General features: G+C 41.7%; 2 protein-coding genes across 3 annotated transcripts in view; both read left to right on the forward strand.

The window, feature by feature from the left end:
- Nucleotides 1-432: 432 nt before the first annotated feature.
- On the forward strand, nt 433-6,491 carry LOC139373024 (zona pellucida sperm-binding protein 3-like). The gene is made up of 9 exons (XM_071113012.1): nt 433-584; nt 1,095-1,626; nt 1,922-2,040; nt 2,466-2,569; nt 2,794-2,971; nt 5,330-5,516; nt 5,699-5,781; nt 5,956-6,056; nt 6,380-6,491. The coding sequence occupies exons 2-9, from the start codon at nt 1,135-1,137 to the stop codon at nt 6,439-6,441; spliced, it is 1,326 nt and encodes a 441-aa protein (XP_070969113.1). The 5' UTR covers nt 433-584; nt 1,095-1,134; the 3' UTR covers nt 6,442-6,491.
- Nucleotides 6,492-7,598: 1,107 nt separating this feature from the next.
- LOC139382313 (C-Jun-amino-terminal kinase-interacting protein 2-like) overlaps nt 7,599-20,805 on the forward strand; it is a 140,074-nt gene continuing 126,867 nt past the window's right edge. For both annotated transcript variants that reach the window (XM_071126220.1, XM_071126230.1), the window contains exon 1: nt 7,599-7,959. In XM_071126220.1, the coding sequence (XP_070982321.1) occupies nt 7,895-7,959 (65 nt within the window). In that variant the 5' untranslated portion in view covers nt 7,599-7,894. The remainder of the gene's footprint in view (nt 7,960-20,805) is intronic.

Raw genomic sequence — 20,805 nt, forward strand, 5'->3', positions numbered from 1 at the left:
AGGAATACATTTTCATCTGTTTCTAATCAATAAACAATGCCATTCTGGTGGTTGGTAACATTCAAATAAAACCTAAACCTGAAATGAAACGTAGGCTGAATTTTTTTTAAAAATTGGGTATGATGATGACATTTTTTAAATACATTTTTTATTTAACGAGGCATAATCCTGTGGTTTAAATTTAACCCTCAAAACAACAGCTTAAGTTGATTACTTTTTGCAAATCCAATGTATTTTCCACATAGACTCCATGTCTCAATATGTTGACAAATTACATTGAAATAACGTTGATTCAACCAGTTTGTGCCCAATGGGCAGCCTCCTGTGTTGATCTTGTGTGTATTCGACTGTGGCCTTGACAGAGGTCTTACTGACCGACACGCAGCATGTCAATAAATGTCAATTTTGCAAGTATACACAGTGTGAGAGGTCATTCACCCAGGCAGTCTGCTTCACGTTCACTTAATCTACCCCCATGTGAAAGTAACATGACTTCAGGTGTGGAAAAATCTATTTTTCCATTCAATAAATACATCATCTCAAATTATTGCAACCAGAAGTTTCTCTTTAAGAATGAATGAAAGGTTAATGCATTTATTTAATCTAATCATAATATAGACTTGTATAAGTTCATATATAATATATCATAATTACACTATATGTTATTTTTGCAAAACGCTATATACTGTATCCACCTTACAAATAAGAGAACTCTTACAGAAAAATATGTGGAAAGACGATTATTAAGACGATATTACTATTGAAAAAATACATTTGTGGCATCTATATATCAAGCAAATGTAGCAAACACACATATAAAGGTACCCAAAAGCATTTATTTCTGATGAAAAAGCGTTTTTTTAACAAACAAATTCTTGAAACTTTGATAATATAACATAACATTTTTGGTATTAAGAAGTTGCTTTGAATAGTCTGCTATTAAAGGACCATCAGCCACAGCATTTGATTGGCTAAAACCTTGACTCCTGAGAGCTAATAGGGAATGTTCAAATGAGGAGGGGGTGGGTTTCCAATAAGTAAACAACGCTCAATCCGTTATAAAACTGGCCACATCTCCTTCATCCTCTTCACAGCATCCAGTGAACATTGCTGATCAATTCTTATTGTGAAGCCATGGCGATGAAGTGGAGTGTAGTTTGTCTCGTGGCAGTGGCCATGCTTGGCTGTCTGTGTGTTGCTCAGAATTGGCCACCCTTCAGTAAACCAGTGCAGCAACCCTTCAGACCCAATCGTCAGCCACCTCAGCAGCCTCAGCAGCCTCAGCAACCACCGTATCAGAAACCCAGGATCCCACCAAAAGACCAAACCCAGGCCAAGCAGAAGTTTGAGACACCATTGGATTGGACCTATCCTCTGGACCCAAAGCCAGAGCCCAAGATTATTGGGAGCTCAGAGGCGAGAACCCCTGTGGCTGCCAATTCAGTGAGGGCTGAGTGCAGGGAGAACATGGTCCACGTGGAAGCGAAGCATGACCTGCTGGGGATCGGCCAGTTGATCCAGCTAGAAGACCTCACTTTGGGAGACTGCCCTATGACTGGATTCGACAATATCAACCAGGTGCTCATCTTTGAGTCTCCGCTGCAGTCATGTGGCAGCCAGCTAAGGGTATGTATTATAATGATGATAATGATAGTAATGAACTGTATATATATTATTTAAAAAGCAAAAGGAAAAAGGATAACCCCAAATGAGTGCTAAGTGGCAAAAAAAATACAAGCCCAGATATTTATATTATATGTAGGGCATTATTGTACATGGCAATTAGTTGTCAATTTACCTGAACAAATGGTTGGATAAAAAAAATCGCACATTCCTCACAATCTCACGTCCTTTCCATAGTAAATTGGTCTATTTTAATTACATTTGTGAATGTATTAACATTGTTGTGATTGTTTCTCAGATGACTACCAACTCCCTCATCTACATCTTCACTCTATATTACAAACCCAAACCTCTGGCAAACACCCCCCTCATCAGGACAAATGACGCGATGATCAATATTGAGTGCCACTATCCAAGGTGGGAGGAGCAGACCTAGGTCCAAATAGTACAGACTGATTTAGCTTGCCTGCCACAACGGAACTAATGAAACAGTTCCAAAAGTACCAATCCTGCCCACCCAGCATGTAGTATAAGATAACTCAAGCAGACTTGAAGTATTTCAGGAAATAACCCAGGGTAGCCCCAACCCACTAGCAGTATATATATATATTAGAATTCAGGTTTGATTGAATTGAGTCTCTAGTTGCAGGTGAATACAGTACCCCCACTACACTGTTTCACTACCATTAAAGTGATCATACTTTCACCACACCCACAGTGGACATTTATTTGGCTTCTTAGTTTAAAACACAATTAATATTAAAAACAGGTATGGTGATTCCTATATGGACGTACAACACATGTATAAAAAACATTTGTAAAACTATGTCTCTCTCCTCCAGGAAACACAATGTGAGCAGCCTGGCCCTGATCCCAACCTGGACCCCTTTCTCCGCTGCTAAGTATGCAGAGGAACTCCTGTACTTCTCCATGAGGCTCATGACTGGTGGGTAAAGATGCAGTGTAGAGAGGGTCCACGCTAAAAAGCCAATTTCCCGGACCCAGATTTGGACTTTTCCTGGACTAAAAGAACTTCCAGTGGAGATTCTCCACCGAGTTCTATTGAAACTCTTAATTGAGTGTACTTTAGAGACCAGGAGTACGCTTAACCTGTTCATTTCGATAAGTTAGTATCAATAGCAAATGTAATGTTACAACTTCTCTTGGCAGCTGACTGGCAGTATGAGAGGGCCGGTAACATGTACGTGTTGGGTGATATGGTGAACATCGAGGCCTCTGTCATGCAGTACTTCCACGTCCCCCTGCGTATCTTTGTGGACAGCTGTGTGGCCACCCTGGAACCCAACATAAACGCCAATCCCAGATACGCCTTCATTGAGAATCATGGGTAAGTAAGGGAGAGGGTTCAGTCAACACTAGGGGTGATTTTGTGGACAGTTTAAGCCTAATCTTGGATTTAAATGCTCTTTTAAACTGGACTAATGAACATGTTATTTCTCAAACATGGTTTAGAATAGTCCCAGATTTAACTAATCTGGAATTAATCTGTTAATCTGGAATTAACAGTCCGATTTCTAGAAAGAAAATTTGAGCTAGTCCAGGTCTAAGTGAGGGTATAAACTAAACCAAGGAGGCAGGTTTAACTTCAGAATAATGCACTGTCAATGGCAATATAAACTCAGCAAAAAGAGAAACATCCCCTTTTCAGGACCCTGTCTTTCAAAGATAATTCGTAAAAATCCAAATAACTTCACAGATATTCATTGTAAAGGGTTTAAACACTGCTTGCTCAATGAACCATAAACAATTAATGAACATGCACCTGTGGAACGGTCGTTAAGACATTAACAGTTTACAGACGGTAGGCAATTAAAGTCACAGTGATGAAAACTTAGGGCACTACTAAAGGGGCCTTTCTACTGACTCTGAAAAACACCAATAGAAAGATGCCCAGGGTCCCTGCTCATCTGTGTGAACGTGCCTTAGACATGCTGCAAGGAGGCATGAGGACTGCAGATGTGTCCAGGGCAATAAATTGCAATGTCCGGACTGTCAGAAGCCTAAGACAGCGCTAAAGGTAGAGAGGACAGATCGTCCTCGCATTGGCAGACCACGTGTAACAACACCTGCACATCGGTACATCTGAACATCACACCTGCGGGACAGTTACAGGATGGCAACAACAACTGCCCGAGTTACACCAGGAACACACAATCCCTCCATCAGTACTCAGACTGTCTGCAATAGGCTGAGAGAGGCTGGACTGAGGGCTTGTAGGCCTGTTGTAAGGCAGGTCCTCAGGTCCTCAGACATCACTGGCAACAACGTCGCCTATGGGCACAAACCCACCGTCGCTGGACCAGACAGAACTGGCAAAAAGTGCTTTTCACTGACGAGTCACGGTTTTGTCTCAGCAGGGGTGATGGTTGGATTTGCGTTTATCGTCGAAGGAATGAGCGTTACACCGAGACCTGTACTCTGGAGCGGGATCGATTTAGAGATGGAGGGTCCGTCATGGTCTGGGGAGGTGTGTCACAGCATCATCGGACTGAGCTTGTTGTCATTGCAGGCAATCTCAATGCTGTGCGTTACAGGGAAGACATCCTCCTCCCTCATGTGGTACCCTTCCTGCAGACTCAACCTGACATGACCCTCCAGCATGACAATGCCACCAGCCATACTGCTCGTTCTGTGCATGATTTCCTGCAAGACAGGAATGTCAGTGTTTCGCCATTGGCCAGCGAAAAGCCTGGATCCCAATCCCATTGAGCACGTCAGGGACCTGTTGGATCGGATGGTGAGGCCTAGGGCCATTCCCTGCTGAAATGTCCAGGAACTTGCAGGTGCCTTGGTGGAAGTGGGGTAACATTTCACAGCAAGAACTGGCAAATCTGGTGCAGTCCATGAGGAGGAGATGCACTGCAGTACTTAATGCAACTGGTGGCAGAATTAGGTAACTCATTTCACTTGCATGTAATGGTTGTCGAAACTTGGCTTTCTGTTGCAAAATAATATTGTTATGGGGTATTATTTTATTAACTGCAATTCTTTTGAATGTTTGCGTTTATCTTCTGCATTGTTTTATTTTGATTGTTTGCTCCAGTCTGTGCTCATACATACAATGCTTGAATATTTGTGGTCCATACGAGGCTTCTGAAGTAACCTCAGATCATAACCACCTTCACATAGTGCATCTGATCCTTTTCCACTAATTGGTCTTTTGACCAATCAGATCAGCTCTTTTGCCAATAATTGGGTGTTAGATCAGAATTTGGCTGACTATGTTAACACAGCCTCTGTCAAGAATCATGTTCCCCTGCTCAGACGTTGCTGACGCATACTAGATGTTACAATGCCTGGATAGGTATTTTACATATCAGCTAACCACATGTTATAGCAATCTGTCATTGGTTGATGCATTCAACGTCTGAGCAGGGACACAAGATCAAGGACTCAACGGTCTAGATCTAGAAAAGTCATCTGAAGTTTTTTATTCTGGATTAATGTAAGAATCCTATTTGTGATGTAATTTAAGATCTGTCCAGGAAACCGGCCCTAACTGTGCAAGTGTGATGAGTAACCTTGACTGAGGCAACATCTAATGCCTATGCTTGAGTTGTGCGGGCAACCAGGGCAGTTTAATGAGTGCACTGACTGTCATGTTGTTAAATGTGAGCCCAGCTAAAGCTTCCCCCTGCCATGCCCTGCCCCTCCCCCTTCCCTTGCACCATCTGTGCCCCCATAGGTGTCTGATCGACGCCAAAATGACAGGTTCCCACTCCCAGTTCATGCCTCGTTCCGCAGACTACAAGCTGTATTTCCAGGTGGAGGCTTTCAGGTTCCAGAGCCAGAAGGGGAGTGACCCAATTAATCCGCAGAAAACAAAGATACCTTTTCAGGCTGCTTCAGATTATCCCGCTACGCTCGACATGGTGAGTTAATTCATTCAGTTCAATACTACTTTATTTATCCCTCACAGGTCAGGTATGCAGACAAGCAGAAATAACACTAACAAATAACACAAACATATCATGAGACATCATTTTTTGAGAATTGTGTATTTATCCTATGCTTTAATTGTTACAATGGCCATGTTCTTGATAAATCCCAACAGATCTTCATTACCTGTCACCTGAAGGCAACCACAATCGCTTTCCCCATTGATTTTGAGTACAAGGCCTGCTCCTACATTAATACGTAAGTGTGTACATTCTACACCTGGGTCAAATACATGTTACATTAATGAAATAAATGCTCATACTTGATGACACAGCGTATGTTATGCAATACATGAAAGGTATATTTATGTTACGTCAATACTGCAATGCTGGTTTGATCGACTGTAGCCCTAAAGCTGCAGTTTGTTAACAGGTGGAGGGAGGCTGGTGGGAATGATGGAGTGTGTGGCTGCTGTGACTCCACCTGTAGCAACAGGAAGGGACGCGATACCACTAAGCATCAAAAACCAGCAAGTACGTATGAGGCAACAAAGGTCTGCTCTTTAAGATAACAATGTGGAAACCTCAAATACTTGCAGAGAATGTTTGAATATATGAAAGGTCAATATCTGCTTACTGTTTGCTGCTCCCTAAAATCAATTTTTGAAAGTGGTTTTATTCACTACTTTATTCACTACTAAAATAATGATTCATAAAGGTAACTTTTGAGAGCAGATAAACAGTGAGTGGATATTGATGTTCTTAACCTAGCTGTCTTTGTATTGTCCAGCTGCTGAAGGCTACTTTTGGATATGTGTAATGTAACTCTCCTGTTCTTGTGTCTGCTCTCTTCTCAGATATATGGGAGGGAGATGTTCAGCTTGGTCCCATCTTTATCTCGGAAAAGGTTGCGCAATAAATTCAGACCCTGCCATTGGCATGCCCATTGAAATAAACAAGTTGATGGTTCATCATCGTCTGTGTCTTCATTCCTGCTGTTGATGTTATGCACTAATGAATTAAAAACTAAAGCCATGCACTAGTTTAGGTGCTGAACAGATGAAAAAGACCTAGGCCTATTAATCAAATCCACAACTCTGTTTCCAAAAGTCACTTATTATTATGCTCATAACATATACCATATTAGACCATAATAATGCTGATGTTGCATTTGTCTGCTTGATTAAGTCTCCTTGTAGCCTATTATCCAATGTTACAAACATATGCTCTCAGATCAGTATAAAGGGATGACCTTAGACAATTTTTAGGAGCCTAATGATGTGTAAATGTATGTATGTTGGAAGGAATTAAGTGTATAAAGGAAAACAGTGCTATAATTAAACTTTTTTTTTAACAAGACCAGACGACTAATCTGAGGTGTTGGGGCACCCACACGTGGTGGATCTCCTTGAAGTGCTGGGTCATTTTGGTCCTTTCCCTAATCGGTAAATGCTTAGTTTGAACACATGGGGCGGAATACTATAATTATATTTCACCACCCAAGCAACTGAACAACTCCTCATGGCATTTATAGTGTCGATGAGACAAACATCCCAATCCCCATTGTCAATGGCGGTATTATTGAGCTAACATTTAGGTCTATTCCTTGCAATCCCAGCTTTGCCAAACTACAGTTTTCAACAATTCATGGCAAAGCTTTCACACACAAGTATTGTATTAAGACAATCCACATTTTTTTGTGTTATTAAATAGCAATCCTGCCTGTCCTTTTATGTAATGGAATCATGGTGCTCTATGGAACCCTTAGCAGGAGGTTAAATATCTTATCACATGCATAGGCTACCACCCACCCTCTCCAGTCGAGAATGAAAGGTACCTCCAATCACCTGACAGGACCATTTAATATGCTTTGTTGCTATAATCTGTCTTTGACCTTGAATGGAAAAGCATGTTTTCTGCTGTCTATACCAACACCCCCTCCCCCTGCCTGCCCCTCCCTCTCTGCACCGCTGGCCCACCTCCGCTTCGTGTCACAGGCATCATCACAGCGGCAGACATTTGGCAAGGCAGTCAGCAGACTGCGGGTGTGTGGCTGTTCTGGCTGCATCGGGAAAATCGTTTTTTTTTTGTGTGATTACCGCAGTGTTGTTCTTTTTCTCTGCCGTTTCCGGGCTGTAGAGTGGATAGCAGCTCAAGGCAAATGTGATGGTGATGCTGAGTACGCGTATCTGATTTGACTAGATCGAGGCCAGGGGGATCTGTAACAGCGTGGCGGTAAGATAGAGGGAGGGAGAGCGAAATAAACTGGTCTGTCCGTGACTGTGTCCGTCTGTCGCGCGTTCCGTGGTTGTGAATGGACTGTGCTCCTTCTGTGATTCTCTGCAGTCACTTTGAGCCGTTTTTGGAGGAAGATGGCGGACAGGGCTGAGATGTTTTCCCTCTCCACCTTCCACTCCCTCACTCCTCCAGGCTGCAGGTAAGACAACAAACCCGCCGACGGAGCAATGAAGGGCGACCATGCAGAGCGGGTATCTTCTCGATAGCTCAATACTGAGTGATGGAGGGCGGAGAGGGGAATACAGGTGTACGTGAGAGGATGGTGGTATAACGTTAGTATTGTAATGACACATTAAGGGAGTGCGACTGGAACCTTCAACCTTCTGGCCCATAGCCCTGCGCGCCATCGACTGTGCCACAAAAGCATGCTCAAGTGACAGAGTCGGTATAAACACAGGGTCGCTACAGTATGTGTAACAGTTATCAGTTCTGTTGATATTATAGCATTGTGTTATCACCCAGAAACGGAAAGCATGAGCATCGGAAGCTGATGATGCTGCTCTACGTCTATATAGGTCTAGGACTGCGCGCATTGCGTATAGCTGATGCTGTGTTGGTTTCGGCTGTCTTTGTCTCTCGCATGGTGTGAGTTCGTATTAAAAATACCCTTCAGCTACACACAACACAACTGAGTTTCAGAGCAAAGGAGAGAGAGAGGAGGAATGGTCACAAAGGACAAGCCATTGATTTGTGGCCGTCACGTCATTTGCCTTGCTGGCAGGCCGCATTCTCTCTCTGAATCAATTACCTCAGAGGTAGGGGGAGTGAGGCCCACGCCCTGTTGAGATAAGCATAGCTCGAAATGGGTGCTGAGCTGTTGCTGACACGTTTAGTTTAATATCAGTAGCCACAAAATGCATATCCCCCTATTGTTCATTGGATTCGGTAGGTTGACAATTCACGTCTGTGCTCATGGTTTGGTGTAAATATAAGCTTAACTGTGTGCAGTACACTATGTGGATTGTCTGGCTATCAGGCATCGCTAGATTTGACTCATTCTTAGAGATGATAGCTGGAGGCAGCAGCCGTCACTACTATCATGACCTGCTGTATCCTGTGCATGTGATAATAAAACGTGACACTTTGAAACTGCTAGGCTGTTGCCAATGCCATATGTTTAAAAAACAGCTTATTGATCAAGTAAATACATTTTTTCTCTCTAATTGAACATAATATAACAAAATACAATAATGGCTGTGGACGATAATGGGAAGATAAATTTTACAGATTATGATAATATTCCTTGTCTTTGAATGATCAGATTTAGTTATGGATATGACTCTAATATTAGTTATTATTTTAATGGATGCAGAATCATATGGTACTGTATTCCCAAACGGGGGTACGCATGCCCCCAGGGGTACGTGCAGTGCTGTGGGGGGTACACCAAATAAAAATGTGATTCACGTAAAAAAAGAAAGTGTTTGTTAAAGTAAAAATAAAAAATCTTCACATTTTCAAGCAGTCCATTTATATTTTCCAATGGGGCTATACATTTGGGTAAGGTTTTTTCTCACCTAAGTAGCCTCGCTTCACTACCAATTTTTTTTTTTTTAACCATCTAGTGTTCAGCAAAATAATAACACAATGTCAAATACAGGTAGCCTTGTCAAATAATTAAAATCCAACCACATTAACCGTTACTTTCTCGCAGGAATTCCACTAACAGTTCGTATATAGCCAAACATAGCTGTTGCTCATTCCGTTTGCTTGAAAATTGATAAATGGTTAAAAAAAGTTAGGCTTGCATCCATAGAGACACATACCTGCTCTACTGATAGTACTGCTACTATCAGCAGTACTACACCTGCACCTGTCGATGACACAAGTTGTTCTGCTTCCACAAGCACATCCAATGCTAGCATCAGTAATTCTACATTTGTTGTTAGCCCAGCTAGCATGGACATTGACAGTTGTGAATCTGATGCACCCGGAGAGCTACTGCCCCCTTACCCGGGAAAGCACCAAACTACAGACAGCGACGTTGGACCATCTAAGAGGCCCAAATATGATGAACTATATTGATTTGGGGTTCACTTATATTGGGAGTAGTGCCTTTCCTCAGCCACAGTGTGTTATATGTGCAAAAGTACTATCTCACATCTCGATGAAACCTTCACTCTTGCGCAGACATTTAGAAACCAAACATGCCAATTTGAAAAATAAGCCACAGGAGTTTTTTGAGCGAGAATTAAGACGACGTTCGAGTAGTAAGACAGGCATAAAAGCAACAGATACTATTAATAGGAAGGGGCTAGAAGAGTCTTATATGGTGAGCTACCGAGTGGCTAGGACAGGCAAGCCCCATACTATTGTGGAGGACTTCATTCTTCCTGCTGCCGTGGATATGGCTGGGACAATGCTGGGGGAAAAGGCCCAAAAACTACACAGACGATGCCTTCATCAAACAACACTGTTTCACGACGCATCAGTGACATGGCAGGAGATGTTTTGAAACAGTTACTGCTTCGCATACAGGCCAGTGAATTATATGCGTTACAGCTGGATAAGTCAACAGATATGGCGGGCCTGGCACAGCTCCTGGTATATGTCCGTTACGTTTATGGGGGTCAATTAAGGATGGCATCCTCTTCTGCAAACCACTGGAAACCAGGACAACAGGAGAGGATATTTTTAAAGTACTGGACAGCTGTGTGACATCAAATGGACTTTGGTGGTCAAGATGTGTTGGTATCTGAACTGATGGCGCAAAAGCCATGACAGGAAGACATAGTGGTGATAACGTGCGTGCAAGCAGTTGTTCCCGACGCCACTTGGGTACACTGCAGCATCCATCAAGAAAATGCCTTACAGCTTGAAATACGTTTTGGACACTACAGTGAAAATGGTCACTTTGTTAAAGCAAGGCCCCTGAACTCTATATTTTCTGCATTATGCAATGATATGGGCAGCGACCATGTAATGCTTTTACAACATACAGAAGTGTGCTGGTGATCAAGGGGCAAAGTATTGACACGTTTTTTAAAAATTGAGAGACAAGCTTAAAGTTTTCTTGACTGACAACAATGTTCATTTGTCTGACCGCTTGCATGATGATGAGTTTCTCACGTTGTTTTTTCTCGCCTGAATGATCTGAATCTAGGATTACAGGGACTCTCTGCAACTATATTCAATGTGCCGGGCAAAATTGAGGCTATAATTAAGAAGTTGGAGCTCTTCTCTGTCTGCATTAACAAGGACAACATACAGGTTAGGTGTATTGTATGATTTTTTTGTGTGCAAATGAACTCAAGCTTGCGGACAATGTCAAATGTGATATAGCGAAGCACCTGAGTGAGCTGGGTGCGCAATTACGCAGTTACTTTCCTGAAACGGAAGACACCAAACAACTGGATTCGTCATCCCTTTCATGCCCTGCCTCCAGTCCACTTACCGATATCTGAACAAGAGAGCCTCATCGAAATTGCAACAAGCGGTTCTGTGAAAATGTTATTTAATCAGAAGCCACTGCCAGATTTTGGAATAGGTGTCACACCCTGACCATAGAGAGCCCTCTTTATGTCAGGGTGTGACTAGGGGTGTTCTAGTCTTTAATTTCTATGTTGGTGTGAGTACGGTTCCCAATTGGAGGCAGCTGATAATCGTTGCCTCTAATTGGGGATCATACTTAGTGTGGTCCTTTTCCCACCTGTGGTGTGGGATATTATTTTGTCTAGTGCCAATGTGCGCTATGAACTGCACGTTCGGTTATTCTTTGTATTCTTTGAAGTTTCACCTTAATAAATATGTGGAACTCTATGCACGCTGCGCCTTGGTCCACTCATTAACGAATGTGACAATAGGGCTGCGCTCACAGTATCCTGCCTTGGCAAATCATGCTGTTAAGACACTGATGCCCTTTGCAACCACGTACCTATGTGAGAGTAGATTCTCTGCCCTCACTAGCATGAAAACTAAATACAGGCACAGACTGTGTGGGAAATGATTTAACACTCTCACCAATACAACCCAACATTGCAGAGTTATGTGCATCCTTTCAAGCACACCCTTCTCATTAACCTGTGGTGAGTTATTCACAATTTAAGGTTTTATACTGTTAGATTCTAAATCTCAGAGTAAAAAACTCTACGGACACTATGAAAGCTAAATCAAGTTGAATTATTCTCAGAGGATCAATACAGCTGCAAGACATTTTCACACAAGCACTGATATTTAACCTTTCCTCATAGGCTGAGTCTCCTCCTCCTCCTCTCTCCCCTTATCAATGCCTGCCTCGTGATCGCTTCCCTGCACTCAACACACGGCTGTCATGGTGCCTGGAACCAGACTGTGTCTCTTCTCCTCCCAGAGGATCCCTCCCATTGGATCCCTGATGGCTAACAATAACATATCCTGACATCATGTAAACTTTATACATTACCCTCTCTCTCTCAGTGACATAAATATGAATATTTCATATTCTCAGAACCCATCAGTAAGATGGCTAAGTAAAGAGCAAAATTATCGATTATTATTATTTGTGCCCTGGTCCTATAAGAGCTCTTTGTCACTTCCCATGAGCTGGGTTGTGACAAACTCACACTCATTCTTATGTTTAATAAATGTATCGTATAGTGTGTGTGTGGCAGGCTTACAATGTTTAGCAAAAAACAACATTTGAGAGTGAGCTGACCCTGGTGCTAGAGGGGTACGCAGCTCGAGGTTGAATGTTTGAAGGGACTATAAACAGTTTGGGAACCACTGCTTTATAACATCCAGAAAGCCATACTGTAGCACATGTATTATTGTAGATCATGTATTCCAACCTGAACTGAACTGGGATTTTTCATTCTTACATAAGAAAAGAGCAAGAGTGAGAGTGGGGTGAGAGGGAGAGGTTCTATGTTCCCTCAGCTCTATGTTCCCTCAACCTTTATTCCCTCAGTACCCACTGAACTAATTTCAATAAAAACTGTCCAAGTAATTTGTATTGTAATCAAATTTAGCCTTGTTTGGGGATGGAGATAATTTTCCTAATACCTAGTGTGCGTTGCAAGTGTTTATTTTCGCATAACATTTTGGTAATTTAGCAGACATGTTTATCACACCATAATGCCATCACACTTCGGACACCAATGCAGTATATTTGGAGTGATAGGGGCCACGAAATTGTGAGATGCTATACAAATGGTATAGAAAGGTATTTTATATTTTGAAATATTATTACAAAATACATTTACATTGTATTTCAGGCCAGTGAAATACAAATGATAATATACTTAAAAGTAATTGAAATACTTATTTCAAAAACATGTAACTGAAATACTGCCCATCTCTGTTCTATCATGCAACAGTGGATCAACTCACCAATCATCATTTGTATAACGTGTGCATTTCATACCCACCCTCCGCCCCCTCGACCCCTGGTTTAGAAGATAGAACCGGGGGAAACAGGGCTTTAAGCATCAGCTGTCATAGCAGCTTACCGATCACTGTACCTGTACACAGCCAATCTGTAAATTGCACACCCAACTACCTCATCCCCATATTGTTATTTATTTTGTTGCTCTTTTGCACCCCAGTATCTCTACTTGCACATCATCATCTGCACATCTATCACGCCAGTGTTAATGCTAAATTGTAATTATTTAGCCTCTATGGCCTATTTATTTTCTTACCTCCCTAATCTTCTACATTTGCACACACTGTACATAGATTTTTCTATTGTAATATGTGTAACTCTGTGTTGTTGTTTTTGTTGCCCTGCTTTGTTTTATCTTGGCCAGGTCGCAGTTGTAAATGAGGACTTGATCTCAACTGGCCAACTGGCCTGCCTGGTTAAATAAAGGGGCTGAGGAAACATAGAATTGAGGAAACATAGTTTGAGGGAACATAATGCCTTGGAAAATAGACATGGTCCTCCTTTGAAAGGTGTGCATTCTAGAATTTAGGAGCATACACAGGACTATTCTATGGTTCATTCTATGGCAGCTCCTCCTGAATGGAGTTCTGGAATCCTGAGTGGAGTTGCGCTCCTCTCAGAATTGATAGCTCAAGAATCCACTCTCAGAATTGCGAGCTACTGTAGCTAGAATTCAATCCCATTACCAGAGAGATTGATCCTAGCTCCTAGCCCTTCCTTCCTTACCCTCCCAGGCTCTACTGCTCATTTGGGACTAATGCTAACCAACCACTGGCTTATGTAAATAACATTGGGAACGACCTTGAGGTTCAGACAAGATACAGACCAATCAGAGATACCGGGCAGGGCCCCACGTCATGAGAGGAGGGTGAAAATAAAACACCATAAGAACACAACCACAATTGACTGAGAAAGGGGAACAAGAAACAGTAGAGGCCTCAGTAAATAGGATGTGGCAGGTGTGTGGGGGAAAGAAAGAGCTGCAAAGAGAGAGTGACAGAGAGAAAGAGAGAGAGATGGCAGTGCTGTTTCGGGACTAAATGATGGCCACAGGATTGTCTCACCCTCATTCCTTTCAAAACAGGAGATAATACTTTCACTCCAGATGGTGGCAGCTTGGTTGCAATTATTTTGCTATTACTGCTCGGTGAGATCATTTAGAGTGTTTCTCTTCTTTCCTTTTCTTTCTTTGTATGGTTAAAATACAATTTTAGTGTTTTAGTGTTGCAGTTCATCCACTGGTCAATAACAACACTGTAGGGCTAACCAATAAGAACTGTTTGAGCTGAACCAAAATCAGATACAAACAGTGTTATTGACTGTGGATGACCATACTTCAGAAGAGGCTGTGTGTGTGTGTGTGTGTGTGCGTGCCCTGACTGAGTACTGTTGATTAATATACTACAGGAGAGGCCTGTTCTCCAATATATGAGGATATGGTTAAGCACACGCAATGTGCTAACTAAATCACTATGATAAAGCGAGGGATCTTATGACACAGCAGTCTTGATTTTGTGTGTGTGTGCGCATGCGTGTTTACGTGAATGTATGTGAGAGAGTGTATTTGTGTGCTAGTGTTTTTTGCTGTGAGTATATGCCATATATTTTAGATCTGATGTTCACATGTTTGCATTTGTATACATGTGTATTGCATGTGTGTGTATGAGCTATCTGTTTTTCCAGTAATCCTGATCGGAAGGCCCTGGAATCATTAGGGAATAAGCAGGATATTTGGGAATCCTCCCACCAGGATTTCTGGAAACCTGGGGAATTTGGGGAATGTTATCAGAATTTTGCAACCCTAGCCAGTGGTGTATTTGTGCAGTAGCCTACGGTCAGTAATCTATCTTACATAACCTTGTTTTCCAGAGGCACCATTAGCCCTATGGGAGCTCTACTTCACACATACATGTGAGAAATATATCCCATTATATCTTGTATATTGTTCCCTTCATAGACTGATGATGCATCAAAATAGTGACAGCACAGCGTGTGTGGAGTTAACTTGATTTACTGACATTTTCATTTCCATTTGGAATATTGGCCAATGACAGGCTGCTTTTAGCCTGATTTTGTATAGAGAGAACATGGGACTACATACCCTATGCAGTGCTTAATTTGTAAATCGGGAGGTCCCGGAACACATGGTGAGTGCACATGGTGAGGCAAAAACAAACACATGGTGAGGGGGGGGGGGGTGGTTATCCGGGGCGGCTCTTAGGTACCGGGACACATTGAGAAACATTGTGTCAAACACAACGTAGCAGCCAAGTAGCCTACTATCTATGGTGGTGAAACTCTCCAAGGTGCTGATTCATTCAAAGTATTTTAGACTTATGCACATACTTGAGTATAGCTGCAGGGCTTATGCAAGTCCGAATTTCTTGTAGTCTAATTTTTGAGACATCAAGGTACAACAAAATGTTTAGATGACACTGCAGAACACCCACCATATCCACACATACAGCTGTGGGGCTCACAAGACCCCAATTTCATATCGTTGTCATGACATCAAGGTACAACAACATTTTTAGACGACACTGCAGAACACCCACCATATTCACACATACAGCTGTGGGGCTCACAAGACCCCAATTTCATATCGTTGTCATGACATCAATGATGCAGTAGAATAAATATCACAATATCGGAATATAACTTCAAATAAAATAAATCATTGTAGGTTACAGCAGAACAAGCAAATATGAGAATATATAGGCCCCCTGCATATGTGATAATATGAAGCACATATTGAGATTACAAACTTGTTCTGTGACGTGAAGGTAAAGGGAAAAAAATACTACCTTAGTTTTCAAAACCTCCCACAATGACTCTCCCCATGTCAAGTCCATTTAACTCCTGAGAGTCAACTTCTTGCTCAAAGCCATGAGATGAGCATGAGGCTGTGATGCCTCCTAAAGGCTGTTCTGAAGACTCTGGCTGTATTGTCAATGAATTTTTTCATTTAGCCTGTTAACCTGGGTGTCCTCTATAGGCATGTCTGCAACGCTCCTTGGTACAGGCATGTTCAAAACCTTTTTTCTGAGGGCTATTTGTTGTTGTTTTACATCTGATGCATAGGATGTTGATTTACTGTACATTCCACCTACTCTTTTGCTAGTTTTTAATCCCTCCAGTCGTTTCTAGACCAAATCTCCCTGCCTTTTTGCATGTTGTGCAGCCCAACTTTGAATTCTGCGTTACAAGCCAGGGGTTATACATTTCCTTGGTCTTGAACTGCAAATTGCACCTGCTCCGAGCACTTCATCCAACCTTTATTTAACTAGGCAAGTCAGTTAAGAACAAATTATTATTTTACAATTACGGCCTACACCGGGCAAACCCTCCCCTAACCCGGACGACGCTGGGCCAATTGTGCGCCGCCCTATGGGACTCCCGGTCACGGCCGGTTGTGATGCAGCCCAGGATCGAACCAGGGTCTGTAGTGACGCCTGTAGCGATGAGATGCAGTGCCTTAGATCACTGCGCTACTCGGGAGCTCGTGGTGATTCTGAACTGGCTGGATTAGCATTGCCATCTGGAACAGTTTGCCCCTCACTCCTCTCCTCCGGCACTGACAGTTCTCTGACTCGTTAGATTCAACATCTTTCTCTGTATTTTTGGAGTCAAGCTCGATTGCCTTTTCTCATCAAATGTTTTATTTGGCTTTTCCATGATTCAAATTCAGTAGGGAGACGACTAGACTAGGCTACATAACGTGATTACGTAGGACCTCTTCACTAGCTGACCACCACCTGTGTCAAGATCAGTTACTTACCCCACTGGCCCTCCCCATAACCTCTGTACAAATAAGAGAGCAGGTCTGGAATCAGAGTGGCAGGATAGGATGATTACAGAGAAGAATCACAAGGCTTTTACATGATGGTCTTTCTGGGGATTGGGAGAAATAACGAGGCAAATTTATTTAATATTGATCGCTTTTATTAGAATGTCTACAGTGCGAACAGTGAAATAATGAATAAATCATGCCGCGAGAGGTACCGGATCTGGGCCAATAGGTGCCGGAACAAACAAAGTCAAATCCGAGAGATGCCGTATCCTGTTCCGACAGGATCCGGCTCAAATTAAGCACTGACCCTGGGATATAAACCATAACCACCAGAGGAAATGTTTCCACAAATGTGAGTACTGAATAGTGTACCTAAATACATATGAACACCTTCAAATGTTGCAGTCTCTCTCTCTCCCTCCCTCTCTCTCTCTCTCTCTCTCTCTCTCTCTCTCTATCTAATTTGTATCTCTCTGTCTGGATGTGTGTACAGTATCATCTTTATATGCCGAGACTGGTTCTCTCCTTTTGTAGTTTCTATTCTCTATGATTGCAGTGTAATTGAGGATTGCTAACCCCTTGCCTCTTTGGGCGGCTATTTCAATATGATCTCTTTTTTACATTCTGCCCCTTTGAAGCCAGCTGGATACTGGGATGGGGGAAGAGTGGAGCAGAGGGAGGGTAGGTGGGGAGGCATTCTCCAGAGCATTATACTGCCACAGAGTATAAGAGGCTTAAATAAAAACACACTTTTTAGACTAAGAGTTGTCTCTCTCTCTGCCCCCTCCCCATCTCTTAATTTTTCTTTCTTTCTTTCTCTCTCATTCTCACCCTATATTGCATTAAAGAATGACCATATCAATGATGGTAACTGAAATAACATGTTTTTTTTGTGTGTTCTTTTTCCTTTATTTTCCCATTTCCAAATGGGTCATTTTTGGGTAATCCTTCATGATTCAGTTGCATCAGTAAGATCGTAATCCTTTTTTTTATGGTTTATTTCTATTCGCTTTTGCGCAAGCCTCAGAATTATATCAGAATGGGTTCTTATTGAAAAGTCCTCCTACAAATGAATTCATTTTAATATGAAATCCAATGTTATTATCAGACTCAGCCATGGATATCGACATGCCATAAGCACAAAGATGGTCCCCACTCACATTAATAAAATCATGTGTTTTCATTTGGCTATGCTTCCTGAGGTAGTAGATGTCCTCCAGACCAGAAAGTGTGTTTGTGCAGGTGCATGCACATATCTCTCTGTGTGCCTGATTGAGAGAGACTGAGATAAAGCACACATGGGTAGATTGCTTGGTACCTCAGTCACATACCCCTCCTTGACCTTTTTTCAAAAGACCAAAACATACTCTTTAGATTCCACCAGACAGCAACCCTAACAGTTGAACATTCACATTGAGTTGAACAGTGAACACAGAGTGGAGACAGCTACAGATGAGAACATGGAGGCGAAGGAACTGCTCTGGGCCTGGTTTCCCAAAAGCATCTTAAGGCGAAGTTCAAAATTAGAACCTTCGTTGGAGCATTGTTAAATCTCGGCGCTGTTTCCCAAAACCATCGTTATTAACGTTGCACTTGAAACATAGAATCACATGTTTTATCTGTCTCTATGTGACTGCCGATAACTTCGGAACAAAGTTGACCACAAATACTGCCAATGTCATACAAACAAGTGACGTATAAAAATATGCTTCAAATGAAAACCGAGATGACTACATTAAAATATGAACAGTAGGTTATAGGCCTATTTCAATCATATTGAATTACATTTCATGTTCAATCAATTGAGTTCTATTTTGCTATTTAGGCTACAGTCTGTAATTTGTCTCAACAAATTTCATGATGTGTAGCTAAAAATGTGTGCGATGATGTTCCAAATTGGTGATTTTTATTGGGTAAGCATTATAATAAGCTACCTCAATTAGAGGTCGACCGATTAATCGGAATGGACGATTAATTAGGGCCGATTTCAAGTTTTCATAACAATCGGAATTCGGTATTTATGGAGCTCCGATTTCCGATTTATTAAAAAAAAAATATATATATTATTATACATTTTTTAAATACCTTTTATTTAGCTAGGCAAGTCAGTTAAGAACACATTCTTATTTTCAATGACTGCCTAGGAACTGTGGGTTAACTGCCTTGTTCAGGGGCAGAACGACAGATTTTCACCTTGTCAGCTCAGCTCAATGCAGTAGAAGCCAAGGTAAATTGCTAGCTAGCATTGAACTTATCCTATGAAAAACAAGCAATCATAATCACTAGTTATGACTACTGATCCAGTTTAGCAGGCAATATTAACCAGGTGAAATTGTGTAATTTCTCTTGCGTTCATTGCACGCAGAGGGTATATGCAACAGTTTGGGCTGCCTGGCTCATTGCAAGCTAATTTGCCAGAATTTTACATAATTATGACATACATTGAAGGTTGTGCAATGTAACAAGAATATTTAGACTTAGGGATGCCACCCATTAGATAAAATACCGAACGGTTCCGTATTCCACTGAAATAATAAACGTTTTGTTTTCGAAATGATTGTTTCCAGATTTGATCATATTAATTACCAAAGGCTCGTATTTCTGTGTGTTATTATGTTATAATTAAGTCTGATTTGATAGAGCAGTCTGACTGAGCAGCAGCAGGCCCGTAATCATTCATTCAAACAGCACTTTCGTGCGTTTTGCCAGCAGCTCTTCACAAGCACAGCGCTGTTTATGACTTCAAGCCTATCAGCCTAATGGCTGGTGTAACCAATGTGAAATAGCTAGCTAGTTAGCTGGGTGTGCGCTAATACTGTTTCAAACTTCACTCGCTTTTAGATTTGGAGTAGTTATTCCCCTTGCGCTGCAAGGGCCGCAGCTTTTGCGGAGCGAAGGGTAACGATGCTTCGAGTGTGGCTGTTGTCTATGTGTTCCTGGTTCGAGCCCAGGTAGGGGCGAGTGGGGGGACGGAAGCTATACTGTTACACTGGCAATACTATAGTGCCTATAAGAACATCCAATAGTCAAAGGTATATGAAACACAAATGGTATGGAGAGAAATAGTCCAATAAATACTATATTAACTACAACCTAAAACCTCACCTTGGAATATTGAAGTCTCATGTTAAAAGGAACCACCAACTTTCATATGTTCTGAACAAGGAACTTAAACGTTAGCTTTTTTTTTACATGGCACACATTTTTACATGGCACATATTACTTTCTTCATTATTTAAACCAAATTGAACATGTTTCATTATTTATTTGAGGCTAAATTGTTTTATTGATGTTTTATATTAAGTTAAAATAAGTGTTAATTCAGTATTGTTGTAATTGTCATTATTACAAGTAAAATACATGTTATAAATCGTCCGATTAATCGGTATCGGCTTTTTTGGTCCTCCAATAATCGGTATTGGTATCGGCGTTGAAAAATCATAATCGGTCAACCTCTAGCCTCAATATTTTTGGCCGTAGGTAGTAATATCTCTAGGATCTGATCCGTCGTCAGTATTGAGAAATAATTAAAATATTAAGGTCAGATTTTAATGGAGAAAGCACTCCCTTTCTTTCAGTATTGACACTATTCCACAACGACGCACTTAGCAACTGTTCTCCCTAAGTGGTGTTTTGGGAAACGCATGTTACATCTTCAGCCGTTGTAGGAAAGATGCATTGTTAAAACCCTGGTAAGCCTAAGTTCCATCGCTATCGGGAAACCGGGCCCTGTTCTGTTTTGCTCTGCTCTGATATGATCACACATGGCAGAAGGAGAATGGAAGAACAAGTCTGTGGTTCAAGAACTGGTCATCAGTCTGAGTGAAAGAGAG

Source organism: Oncorhynchus clarkii, chromosome 2 (genome assembly GCF_045791955.1).
Source record: "Oncorhynchus clarkii lewisi isolate Uvic-CL-2024 chromosome 2, UVic_Ocla_1.0, whole genome shotgun sequence".
In the NCBI taxonomy this organism is placed as follows: Eukaryota; Metazoa; Chordata; class Actinopteri; order Salmoniformes; family Salmonidae; genus Oncorhynchus; species Oncorhynchus clarkii.